Source organism: Dendrobates tinctorius, unplaced genomic scaffold (genome assembly GCF_039654945.1).
Source record: "Dendrobates tinctorius isolate UK_male_01 unplaced genomic scaffold, ASM3965494v1 ptg000116l, whole genome shotgun sequence".
Classification (NCBI taxonomy): domain Eukaryota; kingdom Metazoa; phylum Chordata; class Amphibia; order Anura; family Dendrobatidae; genus Dendrobates; species Dendrobates tinctorius.
The window spans coordinates 10,880,758-10,896,288 of record NW_027361784.1 but is presented as its reverse complement, the minus strand read 5'-3'; the positions used below and the strand labels follow the sequence as shown (position 1 = coordinate 10,896,288).

General features: G+C 39.9%; 1 protein-coding gene across 7 annotated transcripts in view; it reads left to right on the top strand.

Moving 5' to 3' along the window:
• SYBU (syntabulin) overlaps window positions 1-15,531 on the top strand; it is a 49,999-nt gene that overhangs the window by 23,545 nt on the left and 10,923 nt on the right. For all 7 annotated transcript variants that reach the window (XM_073590199.1, XM_073590200.1, XM_073590202.1 and 4 more), the window contains one exon: window positions 13,495-13,600. In XM_073590199.1, coding sequence (XP_073446300.1) covers window positions 13,495-13,600 — 106 coding nt within the window. The remainder of the gene's footprint in view (window positions 1-13,494; window positions 13,601-15,531) is intronic.

Below are 15,531 nucleotides of genomic sequence, written 5' to 3'. Positions count from 1 at the left end.
ACGACCACAAGCAACTAGCTATCCGTCACTATATCGATGGTTGTAACCATAGATAACTAAGGTCCTGCAATGCCTGCACATGAGGAAAGCGACATAGTGAATCCGAACAACCATACTACATTTCTAAATGGAGTTATGCGAATATTATTATTACACCTACTATGTATTGGGATAGGATCTTCGAGATGGGAGTACCCCTTTATTTCTTACTTTGTACAGGTTTTGCTCTTTACTTTTTTCTTAAAACGGTGCCACTCTTATCGATGGGTTGTGTCCACTGTTATAACTAAGCTCTAGTCTCTTGAATAGGACTGAGCTGCAATACCGGACACGACCCATGGAGAATAGTGGCGCTGTTTCTGGACAAATCTAGAGGATCCTCCTTCCTATAAGTGGCATCCTGAGAAGACTCCTCCTTGCGTTGTTTTGCTTTGTCACTGACTCATGTGGAGAATTATTCACTGTAACCGGACCTTGGTTTTAGTTTGTCACGGCTTTGGAAATATTCTGTTTTAGAAACGGCCTCTTGTTTTAAACAAATCCCCGGGAGATGGATGGTACTGCGCCGCAACAATGTTCTCCTTCACCCTCCACACGTGGCCGACTGTCACACCCTCCTGTCTGCACGTTCCTGCTGTTTTCCGTGTCGGCTCTTCCAGTTCTGCTGTGGATGATGCCAGATTAGTTCTGGTGGAATAGTCACACGCCATCAGGTGGAGGCAATGTGTGGAGGTATTTTTTTGGAAAAGGGTATAATATATATATATATATATATATATATATATATATATATATATATATATATATATATATATATATATATATATATATATATATTATTTTTTTTTTTTTTTTTTTTTTAGTAATGGATTAAGTTTAGGCTTTTTTTTATCTTGTAACTATAACATACAACTTGGTGAAATCTATGAAAAAAAATGTACTGTATTCGAGTTCTCGCTCTTTTTCCATTTTTCCTAGGAAAAGGGCAAGGCGAGGGTGAGGTTCTTTCTCCACTTAGTTGGCACTCACATGCAAGGAGCAACTGTAAAGGAAGGGTGTATTCGATTTATAAAAATAGCTGTATCTCAGGAAAGAGACCTATTATTATTTTTAATTTGTAAAAAAAAAAAATCTACAAAACACGCAGGCAAGTGCTTAACATTTTTAATGAAGACCAACTATAAAATACTTAAAGGGGTTGTCCAGGGTTGGGGCTCAAGCCTGCAGTTACTCTGTGACTGTAGACTTGCGACTCCTCACAGGGCGCATAATTAGGATTTTCGGGCACCAGGGTCCGGGGCGCGCTCATGACCGCGAATTTGCGATTGGAACACATGTAGCCACATTTCAACTAGACTAGATACAAGTGGTTTGGCCCGGACATGTCTAGTCAGAATGTGTCTTGACAGTATAGAAATCACAAATTTGCGGTCACATGACTCTGTGCCCCGGGCATCGGAGAATCTTGACAGTGCGCTCTCTGAAGGAGTCAAAAGTCTGAATATTCCTAAAAAATTGGGAGGGGGAATGTCTCAATATATCCTAATAAGGTGAAATAAATTTTAAAAACGACAAGGCAAAATTTAACAAATGAAGTGTTTAACCCCTTCCAGTCTTGGCGCTCTGTCTTTTACAAGGAGAATCTCGGATTCCTTTTTCACTACGTCGTGTGTTTTGGCAATGTTTCTTCTCATTAGTGGCTCAATTCTCTTCTACCCTGTTTTTGGAAGGCTGGAGGTAATCTAAATTGTTACCTTCCAGCTCTGCAGCTGCCGCTCGGCCCTGCCACTGATAGGTTCTAGTTTGCCTTTTTTTTTTCTTTTCTCTTCTGTTGTCATGGAGCAGTCTCATTTTGCTTACTTGACCTGCGAGCACAAGGATGCATTAAAGTCTGTCTCCATGACGACAGCAGCACAGAGCGCGTGATCCTCCAGGAGGAGAATACATATGCGGGTACATCTGGTATCCAGCGACTGCCGCCCAGGGCGTCCTTTGTTTTCAAGCTTTTAACAAAAAACAAATTGCACCATAAATATACAATTTACTCTCTTGCCCTATCACAGATAATCTGCGCAATACAGAATCTGTCGCAAAACTTGCACTGCAGTCAACGTTATGGCCAATCCACTTTTGGCTTGCCCACAATTTTTGTGCCAGTCCCCGGGCCACATTGAGAGCCATAATCGCGCATATCTATTACAGTCCCCGCACCCAAGCGTCTTGGGGCTCTGTAGTTCATGTTTAGCTCAGAAGTAAAATGGTGCTGTGATGAAACTGCTGCAAAAAGTAATCAAGTGTGAGATGGTGGCAGGACAAGTGGTCGTGGCTCACCTGCCAGGGCCATGGGGATATTCGGTACCGGGCCGGTTCTTAAAGGGGCTGTGTCACGGCAGCTGTGACCCTGGTCCGTGGCCCTGGGCGTCCAATAAAAGGGGATATTTACAAGGAATAAAGTTTATGATAAAGTGTTCATGACGCCACCTGTGGTTTCTGGTCAGAGGTGACCAGCGCTGCAGGCCAGATCCTCTGGGACTGATGGTAATGCAGCTGAGTTGGTACAGCTCTCCACAGGTAGAGCTTTGTCCCAGGGCAGTTGTAATGGTAAAGGGGTTGTATTTGATGATGATAGATGTATCAGAGTTGGGTAGGTGACTCAGGAATAATCAGAGGACACAGCTGGGTGCAGTTCCAAAGGTTTACTCACTGTTCCGATGCGCATATGCCCACTTGGTGCTGCGTCCTCCAGGTGAGGGGTACAGCAAACTCCCAGGTAGATCAGGATTCACCTTCCCAGAACTCCCTTCAGTATATACCTCTCCTGCCCAACACCTCAGTCAGTGTCCCAGGCCAGCAGCCGCGGACCCTGTTGGGTAACGTCCTCTCTGCGTTCCCTTTCTCCCTTATGGCTGCCTTTCCGGAGAAGATAACTGTGGCTCGTAGCTGAGGTACCTACAGGTGCCTCTGCCTCCGGCTTGCTAGTTAAGTCTGATGATTTCTCCACTAGGCTAAGGGGCCGGTACCCCTGTGCAACCTGGTCCCTCCAATACTGGAACGGGCCCAACGGGTGGCTCTCACATGTCTCATGCCCCTAAGACCCCTTCTGCTCTCCGGGAGATTCCTTCTGTCTCTTTCCCTCCTTGTGCTGCTCCTCCTGACAAGGAGCTGCTTCACACACACGTCTCTGCACTTTCCTTCCTGCTCACAGACTGCACTGTCTTCTCCCGCTCTCTTCCTACCTACCAGCTCCACCCACCTCCCAACACCCTTTACTACCCAGCCAGGGATGAGACCATCCTCGTGAAGGGTATGTCCAGGGTGCCCTGCTTCTGTAGTGTGTGTTGGGTGCAGGTGTTAGAGTCCTGGGTGGTGCTCCCTCCTTACCTGAGAATGGGGTACCACACCTCTGGGTGAGGTGCAGTACTTCTGTGGTGACTGGACTCTCAGGGGCGCCACAGTCGGGGATTGCTAAATTTCTCCAAAACTCACTTTGTGTGTACTAGGCTCCAGGAAGGACAGTGTATATCTCATCCAAGAAAAGCTAGAGGAGGTATCGGAAATCTGGGTATCACTAGCAAAGTGGTCATGAGAACCTGAAGATGACTGCTTTGAATTCTATGATTTTTATTATTCTTATTACCGTATTTATTTCAAGTTTTTACAGCCTCATCTGAGGACAGAGCCATGTAGTCCAGGGATGTCTGACTCAAATACACAGGGGGCCAAAATTAAAAGTTTGGACAAAATTGCTTGCCAACCTTGCTATTTATTTTAAAAAAAAAAGTGTACAATTGAGAGGCTTTCCTTATCCTGAAATATAACAATAAACTTTTTCATATGGAAACAAACTTAACAAAATAAAGTACATTTTAATTATTAGTGCTAAACATATGACAGTATACTGTATTATTCTAATATTTTCTATGTAAGAGCAGTAAAAAGAAGATTGCCTAATGACCTAATTTAAAATAAGTAACAACAAAGGATAAAAAAACATGAATAATACAGATAAAAAAAAATATGCAAACAGAAATGCCCTCAAACACCGTATGATGCCCCCACAGTGAATTCCTCCACAATATCATCCACATGCACAGTATAATGACCCATCACAGTATGATTCTCCAACTGTAAACCCCACACCGCCTTCCATACAGTAGAATGGGCCCCACATACAGTAGTGCTCCATATGGTGTAATGGGTCCCACAGCAAAAAAGAAATTACTCCCCTCTGCCCGTTCCCACCACACTGCTCTGGTCTCTTCATGGTACAGCAGGTGTGCTGTAATGTCTTCATTGTGCCCGTTGCACTGCAACATCAGATGCAGAGGGGGAATCATGGAGGAAGGAGCGTCAGCTGACACTCCCTCCTCCATCATTACTTTAAACTATATCTGCGTCTAGCATGCTGATACAGTTGGATGACCGCTCCGACATCGCGGGTCACATATACTCGGGGGAGCCTCACGGATTGCGGGCCAGCGTTTCACATATTTGATGTAGTCAAAGCGACCCTGATTCCAGTGATGTGTCACTTGGTTTGATTGTGTCACAACAGTTGCACCCAGTAGAGTTTCCCTGCTGTGGATGTAACTGTAAAATAATGCTTATCCTGTAAAATACTCAGGACTAGTTACCAGATAAAAATATAGTGGTTTATTTGGATTCTTCCATTAAAGAAAGGTTATTACAGAAAAACAGGTGAATAAAAATAAGTGAAAGAGAGATTGTCCATTGTTCATAGCAAAGCAGCATGTATTCTTCTCTCCGAGATCCTGATTAGCAAATGGCTGCTGTCTCTCAGTTCGGCTTCTCACATCGCCGTCAAGTAATATACCAGCTGTTATGTCATGTCATGGCCCAACACAGGCGACATCTTCGTGTCTGTCTTTCATGATGGTGAGGGAAGAAGACAGCGACCTCTACAGTTAGCCATGAATTATATACGTCTCTTGAAGCACGTGATCTCGGTATATATGGAGTTTGACATTTACCTCAAGGCTAAATATGTAGTGAGCTGACATTTCTACCATGAGCCAAGCTTAAAAATAGCCTATGTCATATAAGCTAAAGCAATCTACAGAACTGGGTGTAATAAGAAATATTTAACGAATTATTAATATTTAACAATTCCCCCTTTTGAGGGAGACAGACATTAATTGGAACCCTCAAATATAACAAGATCTTTTTCTTCTTTTCTTCTTCTTTGACAAAATAATTTAATATCAATAACAATAATAATATCAGATTACCGTTATAAGTACTCAATGACATAATTGATGTGAATTCATGTTATGGTAAGCCGTGAACAATATTCATATAAAATATGTATAATTATACTTCCCTAAGTCTAAATTGAAGCATCTCAGGTCCAGTCATCATCATCTGATGTCATCTAGTCTTCATTTTGATGTCTTCTGTCTTCTTCTTGGTTCTTTTAAAACCACAGTTTTTCTCTAGCATATAGATGTTGTAGAAATTGTGTTGTGTATCAAATCAAAGTTCATAAATTCAAATGTTGCTAAGAAACAAAGTCTATAGATGAAATGCAGCTTTAATATCTGTGCAGTGTCATCTTTAAAAACCTGGGCTTACATTGGCTCGCCTTGGATATTCTGGAATCCTCCATCGGCACTGGTCTTTGAACAGGTGTGACGTCTTTGGTCAGCAAAGCAAGGGTTAAAATGACTCTTCCTTGCTAAACATAGCACCATAACCAGTCCTTGTCCTAATGCACAGGACATATGTCAGGGTTAATTACCTTCATTGTTCACCAGCTTTACATTGAAGCTTTTCAGGTGATTGAAAACCTCTGGAACTTGATAAGAGCGTGATAACACCGTTCATCTCAGCATCATAGGATCATCGTCCTCTGGTTGTCAGGTTAGACACTTTAATCGTGACCGTCAGTGGTGGATACTGCACTTGTGACTGTCAGTGGTGGATACTGCACTTGTGACTGTCAGTGGTGGATACTGCACTTGTGACTGTCAGTGGTGGATACTGCACTTGTGATTAACACAGTTCATTTCTCAGAAATCATAGCTTTGTTGACTTCTGGATAGCGACATTCTTCTTCTTGCAACTGATAAGAATCAATTTTAATATGAAAAGTCTTTATTAACATAATTTCAGTATCTTGCTTGAAGTCTTCATTCCCTAGTCTATACCAAATCTGGTAATTTTCCTATCCTATAATATCACAGCGTACCATAGCAATCAGTAATATCCATATAATTATTATCAGAATTTGTACCATATATGGATTTCAATATTTGAAATAATAAACCAATAATAAGTGATTATACATTATTATCCATTTTTTTCATGTGATAGAACATTTTTATGTCATAGGTGTAATTACCTTTTTCAACCTATAGGTGTCACTGTGTTTTATGTAACCAGTGTTTTCATCTTTATTAATAAGGAATATATTTATTATACTAATAATATGTAGGAATGTAAAGCCATGAACCAAAATAAGAATATATGAGTGAGCGAATGAATGAATAAAAGAATTGTTGCATATAACTCAGAAGTGAAACATTTCCTTAGTAATAGAACCATATAATTGCTATATTTAATGAAGCAATATTCTCAGTAGATATTACTTTACTAAATATTGGTGAAAGAATTAAAAATAATGAAAAATAAGAATAAAAATAAAAATAAGAATAAGGCCTTTATGTTGATGCAGAGTAGTTATGTCTTCAGTAACATATACCCTTAATATTTCCATGATCTGGATTATTTCATAATTGTCATAAACTTGTGTTATCAAAATATTCAAATCATGCAACTTTGCATGTAATTCCTCTTAGTGTAAAGAAATGACTCTTTATAATACTTGTTATTATACCCAATACTTATACCATTGTACCTTATTAATATTTTGTCCTATTAAAATGTGTGAAGAAGAGGTATTAATCAAATGTGATGATGTAGTCAGGATCAAAAACATATTTTCCCCCTTAATACCAAAAAATATTGTTCTATGAAATAATTCATTTATCAAAACCAAAATTAAAAATAATTAATTTATAAATTGTGTAAATATTATACTTGCTTATACCATTATTTGTCTGAAGATGTGTAACCATTAAAATTAATTTGAATATCATAAAATTATCCTTTGGAAAAATTAATTTAAATGTAGTTTAAGATTAACACACTTGGACAGAGAAGGAAGGTCCACTATTCCCAGATGCAGCTGGTGAATACCAGGCTCTGTGCTGGTGCCTGTTTAAAAGAGCTAAAGCTGATAAGGAAAGAATAGATTTTCTTCATAAACTATTTTCTATTTTGTTGTGCGATTGCACTTATCCACAATTAACTAAATCAAGAAATAATTACTAAAGAACTATAGAAATATATGTTGTGTAGATAATATTTCATTATGTATCTTAATATTCTAATAATTTATCTGATCTGCATATTTCTCCTAAAGATAAAAGCTTTGGGGTTTTTTTTTTTTTTCTCATTCAGAATCCTGAGGCCTCATACAAACGTATCACATCACTCGCTCAGCAGCTGCTCATACACTCAGTCACTGTCACTCAGACTGTGTCACATATTTAAGTTTAAACCAAATACCTCACATACGAAGGTGTGATGAATACACGTATTTTAACCCAAATTATCCTAATCATCAATGCATTGTAAACTATTTCAATTTAGTCTCTTAATATTTCTTTGAATATTCCCCAAATACACATGACATAAATATATGTATAGCTATACTTGACATTTAGGCCTGGAAAAAAAAAATTCCATTGCTTTGCAAAAGCGGAGACCCCTTTAAAAATTCTTTCCCTAAGGAACAGGGACATAGTATACTGGTCTGGTATACTTATTATTAGAACAAGGTACAAATTTCACCTGCTGTGGTTGTCATTCATGCCATGCAGTGAAGGCGCGCACACACACAGAACATATTTAAAAATGCAATTAGTTATTTCCTTTTAAGGGTTAGATATATAAAATCATGCAATTATTGCAACTTCCTGTGTAAATAAAGGCATAAATCCTTATAAGAGAATTTTTCCCGATTAAGTCCTGCTTTGAAATGAAAATTCTAAGGAAACATAAAAGATAAGGTTAATATCATATTCAGAATTCTAAATATTATTACTGATGTAGATTTTAATTTTCATTAAAAAATACAGTTCTACTATTTCTACTTCTACAAACACTCTATATATACTGTATGAATATGTATATATCCACAAACCATAAAACTACAGGATTATACTCTATAAAATAATTACATATAACTCACTAATTGTATAACTCTGTTACACAAAATATATATATATAATTACTTTTTCTAGCCAATTCCTAAACCCATACTTATTCCTCTGCAAAAAATATCCTGAAAGGTTCTTGCCATTTTAAAGCTGATAGATTCTTGGAGCAGAGTATTCAGTTTACAGGCCATGATGTCACTCACCACCTGTTTCTGTCTGTCAAATTCGGCCATCTTGGTTACAGAAAGATCAGAACTCATCATTTTTCTTAATTCAATTTGTGTCTTTTCGGTGATTCTTTGCATCATTCCATATGGCTTATAACAAACATGTGATTTCCTTTGTTCTTCATATATTTGATTTTGGGGAAAACTCATTTTAGAAGGTTTTGCTAATACAGGCTTTTGATAAGATTTTACTCTGCCTGTCTTTACAAAATTAGCACAATTTACTTTCCTCTCACGATTCTCGTGTTTTCTGGCAAAATCAAGGGATTGCGCACATTCAAACAAAGAATCTTTTTGTGACGCAATAACACGAGATGCAGGATTTAGAAACCAAAATTTGCTTACAAAACTCCTTATGAGGGACGGTGTTTTGACATTCTCACTCAGCATTCTATACAAACGTTCATATATGGACATGAACGTAAAAATACATTCCTTCCGACCAATCCTTAATTTTTGAAGAATATCAATATCTGGATGATTTTCATTTGATGAACAAAAAATGAGAATTTTTAATCTGTCTTTATCAGTTAAATTCTCATGTGTTTCACCAGATAACTTTAAAGATAACCTCCTGGAAAAGGTTACACGGATCCACATTTTGAACAACTGATTCTTCTCCTCGTTAGATAAATCAAATTTGTCAACACAACTTTCAAAAACCTCAGAGTTTCTACAAACATGCATTTTGTTGTCATATGCAGGTATTATTTTACATATCGTTAGCAAACTTTTCCTTACTTTCCTTCGGATTTGGGCCTGCGAGTCGTCTATTTTTAGTGGTACGTCTTTCCCTTGTACGTCCTCTACGTCAGTTCTGAAGTCTCCTCCTACTTCTCCATCTTGTTCCACGTCTGCAAGGTCACCTTCAATAGCTGCTGCTACTTGTAACTGTTTCTCCACATTACAGTGAATCTCGAGAACATCACAACAATCATTTTTGGATTTCTCTGCCACAGATCTATGAAATATATCTACCATCTGTAGAATATTTTTTAATCTCTCTCTTTCTCTATTGAAAAACTTAGAATCTAACCTTTGATTCTCGAGTTCACACTCGGCATATAAACTTAACCATAAAACTTCTGAATTAGAATTGTCTACAGACTTAAATTTCAATTTACTCTGCTTAGCAAGACAATTAATGACATCCATTTTATCTTACCTTGAAATGTCTCAGCTTGTTCCTTTGATGGACAACGCTGGGTTCCTGTCTTCACACGTCTGGCTTACGTCTGGTACTTTTGGCACTTGTAGTACTTCTCAATCTATCTGGCACTTCTTAGTCCTCACGTCTAGGTTCCGTCTGATTCTTGTGAATAGTGGAATTCCTGACAACTTGCACATATGAGCAAAGTTCAATCCCCCTTGTGGGCAAGTTGAGGGAAATCCGCAAAAAAGTACAAAAATTCAGATCTGGCTGGCTCTCCAATGTAAAATAATGCTTATCCTGTAAAATACTCAGGACTAGTTACCAGATAAAAATATAGTGGTTTATTTGGATTCTTCCATCAAAGAAAGGTTATTACAGAAAAACAGGTGAATAAAAATAAGTGAAAGAGAGATTGTCCATTGTTCATAGCAAAGCAGCATGTATTCTTCTTCTCTCCGAGATCCTGAATAGCAAATGGCTGCTGTCTCTCAGTTCAGCTTCTCACATCGCCGTCAAGTAATATACCAGCTGTTATGTCATGTCATGGCCCAACACAGGCGACATCTTCGTGTCTGTCTTTCATGATGGTGAGGGAAGAAGACAGCGACCTCTACAGTTAGCCATGAATTATATACGTCTCTTGAAGCACGTGATCTCGGTATATATGGAGTTTGACATTTACCTCAAGGCTAAATATGTAGTGAGCTGACATTTCTACCATGAGCCAAGCTTAAAAATAGCCTATGTCATATAAGCTAAAGCAATCTACAGAACTGGGTGTAATAAGAAATATTTAACGAATTATTAATATTTAACAGTAACCGAGCTCAGAAAGCTAACCCCGCTCACACCACTGGTTGGCAGCTTCCTATGTATATTGACAGTAAGTGGTTAATCAGCGCTGGGGGCATGGTTGGAGCAGGAGGCACGGGGCAACTAGTCCGGCAATGATCTCATGCCGATATAACGCTGATTCTGTTGAAACAAGACCACAGCGCCTAATAACTCACCAGTGAAATGGGGGGGGGGTCTGCCCCATGTCACGCTGTTCCGAGACTACCTAGCAAAAGCCTATGGACAAATTCCCTTTTTAAATAGACGTAACCTGGTGAATACAACCTCAGATGAGCAGCGCACGGTGGATGATTACACTGTTAGTCCTGTTTTTTGGTAAGCTAGTAATAACTGCAGAAGCAGTGGGAGAAAAACTAAATACGGTACATCCCTAGGGCTTGCTCAGTGTGGGTTTTTTTGTTTTTTTTTTCATTTTTAGTCTTTTGAGCTGCCCATCCCCCTTATTCCCTTTTGTTATTGTAGAAAATGTCGGGATGGGGGGATATTACTTCTTTGAAGCAAATTCTGATGAAATCTGCTCCAAAATGAGCACAGTCCAATCAAAAGGCTAAAAAATATATAAAGCCTCAGCGAGAAACTCTTCCAAAACCGCTTCTTCAAGACCTGAAAAATGCCTCCAAAAAAGAGCGTTTCCGCTAGAAAACTTAACTTTTTTCTTTTTTCAATGGGTAATAGAAATTGGAGTCCAGCTCAACAGGACTGGATTTTCCTTTTCTTATTTTTCTAAAGAAAATATAATGCATACACAAGAAAAATCTACATCGTCGACATGACCCAGTTGACACGTTTCCACTGCACTAAGCAGTCATGAGTCGAAACGCGTCGACTGGGTGATGTCGACCATGTACATTTTTCTTTTGTGTGCACTATATTTTCTTTAGAAAAATAAAGGAAAATCCTGTCCTGTTAAGCCGGACTCCAATTTTTTTTTTTTCTGTTCTCCTTGATGTGAGGCCAGGACGAGGCCGGTGTCTGAGCTCCAGGTGGATGAGCATAGAGCAACTGGGTGAGCGGGAATCTAGTTTTACAGTCATGGCCAAAAGTTTTGAGAATGACACAAATATTATATTTTCACATGATCTGCTGGCCTCTGGTTTTTATGTGTGTTTGTCAGATGTTTTTATCACATACAGAAATATAATTGCAATCATATTATGAGTAACAAAAGGTTATATTGACAGTTAGAATGAGTTAATGCAGCAAGTCAATATTTGCAGTGTTGACCCTTCTTCTTCAGGACCTCAGCAATTCTCCCTGGCATGCTCTCAATCAACTTCTGGATCAAATCCTGACTGATAGCAGTCCATTCTTGCAAAATCAATGCTTTTATTTTGTCTGAATGTGAAGGTTTTTGTTTGTCCACCCGTCTCTTGATGATTGACCACAAGTTCTCAATGGGATTAAGATCTGGGGAGTTTCCAGGCCATGGTCCCAAAATCTCTGTTTTGTTCCCTGAGCCATTTAGTTATCACCTTTGCTTTATGGCAAGGTGCTCCATCATGTTGAAAAAGGCATTGTTGATCGCCAAACTGCTCTTGGACGGTTGGGAGAAGTTGCTCTCGGAGGACATTCTGGTACCATTCTTTATTCATGGCTGTGTTTTTAGGCAAGACTGAGAGAGAGCCCATTCCCTTGGCTGAGAAGCAACCCCACACATGAATGGTTTCAGGATGCTTGACAGTTGGCATGAGACAAGACTGGTGGTAGCGCTCACCTGGTCTTCTCCGAATAAGCCGTTTTCCAGATGTCCCAAACAATCAAAAAGGGGATTCATCAGAGAAAATGACTTTACCCCAGTCCTCAGCAGTCCACTCCCTGTACCTCTTGCAGAATATCAGTCTGTCCATGATGTTTTTTCTGGAGAGAAGTGGCTTCTTTGCTGCCCTCCTTGAGACCAGGCCTTGCTCCAAGAGTCTCCGCCTCACAGTGCGTGCAGATGCACTCTCACCTGCCTGCTGCCATTCCTGAGCAAGCTCTGCACTGCTGGTAGCCCGATCCGCAGCTGAAACACTTTTAAGAGACGGTCCTGGCGCTTGCTGGTCTTTCTTGGGCGCCCTGGAGCCTTTTTGGCAACAAGGGAACCTCTCTCCTTGAAGTTCTTGATGATGCGATAGATTGTTGACTGAGGTGCAATCTTTCTAGCGGCGATACTCTTCCCTGTTAGGCCATTTTTGTGCAGTGCAATGATGACTGCACGTGTTTCTTTAGAGATAACCATGGTTAACAGAAGAGAAACAATGATGCCAAGCACCAGCCTCCTTTTAAAGTGTCCAGTGGTGTCATTCTTACTTAATCATGACAGATTGATCTCCAGCCGTGTCCTCATCAACACCCACACCTGTGTTAATGGAGCAATCACTGAAACAATGTTAGCTGGTCCTTTTAAGGCAGGGCTGCAATGATGTTGAAATGTGTTTTGGGGGATAAAGTTCATTTTCTAGGCAAATATTGACTTTGCAAGTAATTGCTGTTAAGCTGATCACTCTTTATAACATTCTGGAGTATATGCAAATTGCCATTAGAAAAAATGAAGCAGTAGACTTTGAAAAATTAATATTTGTGTCATTCTCAAAACTTTTGGCCATGACTGTATAGTGGTTGTTTTTGGTTTTTTCTTTTTTTTGTTATGCTTTAAAAAAAACTGTGCACATACCTTTTTTCATTAGTTCCATAGGAAATAAGTGAGTATATGGCAGAATAGCGGTCAGCGGCTGCTAATCACGCGCCATCGGTTAATTCTACATCAGTAAGTGTGATGTTCGAGTCCCAGCCACAACACATGAAGGGATTACCTTACAGCTGCAAGACATGCAGCTGCGGGGACTCGAACATATTTTTCGAGCACGCTGAAGACTCTCGGCTAGCACCCAAGCATGCTGAGATAACACCTTTCTCCGGGCACGCTTGCTCATCACTACTCTTGGCTTATCCTATGGGTGATTTAAAGCGCTCGTGCCTCGACTAAAACTGTCTGGCAGAGTATTCACGTTTTTGTCCCATTTTTCTTTGGCTTTAGGAAGTGAAGCGGACTTCAGTTCATCTAGCAGTACCGGCAGCATATCCGCTCCAGAGGTTCATATAAATGCTGTGTCAGGAGGCAAGAAGACTTCATTCTCACGCAAGTAAGATTTTCCTGATGCGCCGTTCGCTTGGTCTTGTCGCATGGTGATCGGCCTCCACACTGCATAGACTTGGGGCCACAAGTGCAATGTAACCGAGTCTCTATCTGCAAGAAAGATATCGAGCATCCAGAACTGAGCAAAATGTATTCCGCAGAATGTCTGCTCATTCTGAGCATTGGAGTCCAGTGGGCGGTCCTGATCAGTGATTGGCCACTCTGTAGTCACAGATGGGGAAGACCGCCCACTGGACTCCAGCACCTGAAGATTCTCAGTTTTCAAATCTTATGGCACAAGTTTACAGCCATGCAGGAAAAAAATAACGCTGTTACTCCTTACACGCTAGGTAATTTTTCATATTTAATGCAATAAGAGCCAGAATTCTAAAATTGTGACCCGTATAATGAAAAATTCTCTCCGTTTACTGCCTAGACACATTGTGATAGCCTTAAAATTCTCTAGATAGGAGTTGGCAGGCAGAAGCAAGTGACTTCAGCAGCTTGGCCTAATCCATTAGCTATACTGTATAGAGGTCTCTCATTGTGTGTGACAGATGCTACTGCATATTGACACTTAATGAAAGTATGATGGTCACAGCGCTTTCACTGATGGTCTGTGGACATATTTGACATGAAAAAACATTTTTTTTTCACGCTTGTTAGTGGCTAGCTTTTAATTAAAACTGCAGCCTGATTTTTATTTACTACAATTTTTAATTGAATTTTTTAAATTCATTTTCTCACCCAGTGATGTGCAGTTTACATCCTGATAAAAAAAAAAAATGTTCTTGCAGGAGTTTCTCTCATAGTAACATAGGCTGTTAATGAGCTCTGTATGTATACAGGCGTGCTGCTGACTTTATTAGCTCATATATCAACACCGCTTCTATCCTGCACTGCTTTCCTGCTTGTTTTATCTGCCCTCCCTGAGACTGCAGCTGCTTTCTTCACACTAAAGTGCAGATCTGTATACAATTTCCCCCCCCCCCTCATGCTAGAACACTGAAAGAAGGGAAGGAGGTGAGCAGAGAGGCATCAGAAGCAGGAGCTCTGACGGATTTGTAACACGTCTGTAAAGGCAGTCTGTTTAAATAAAGGACTTGTCTTCCAAAAAAAATAATAAAATACTATTTATAAAGTGCATTTAGGAAGCAAATGAACAATGGAAAGAATCTGTGCAACGGTATACATAATATTGAAACCTAACTGGTATTCGCTCAGGGTCTTGTAGGTTATGGCATTTTCCTACCTTCTTTACTGTATCAGATGCTGCCAGTCAGTTGCTTACAGCCTAATGTTGTCACATGGATGACCTCAAAAAAGGACTTTCACACCTTCTCAGTGTTAAATTATTGTATAAGAGCACAAATGCGCTATGTGGTCAATATACAAAAATATACACCAGATGCCTCAGCACAATGAACCTAATGAATACATGAACTCCAACATTGCTGGAAATGTTAGAAATATCGGGTACTGAGCTTTTGCCACTTTTGATCAAACCACGTCACGGTGTACCTAACCATGGATGGTCACTAACTCTCTAGTGACTCTTCTCCATGCGCCATAGCAGGCCTCGAAAAGATGCTGCGCCCTGGAGGAGGCCACATGCTACCAATGTATACTATACAAAAGTCTTTAGGTGGGGCCCCCTCCAGGGCTCGGCACCCTCTTCCGCCCATATTTCCCACGCAATGTTTTAATTGTGAGCTTTGCATGGTTTCCTTTCACTTCCCCATTCAGATGAGGTCTGATTTGGCACGTGGACATATTTACCAATCAAGGTGTACCATATTTAGGTGCACCTTGCCATGGCTGGATGGCTTTTGAAATTTTTGATTAAACCGTTTACGACCTATGACATGCCTATAGGTTGCCTCCCTCCTTTTGCGGGCTCCAGAGCTGAGCCTGCTTCTTTTCAGGCACGTGACAGCT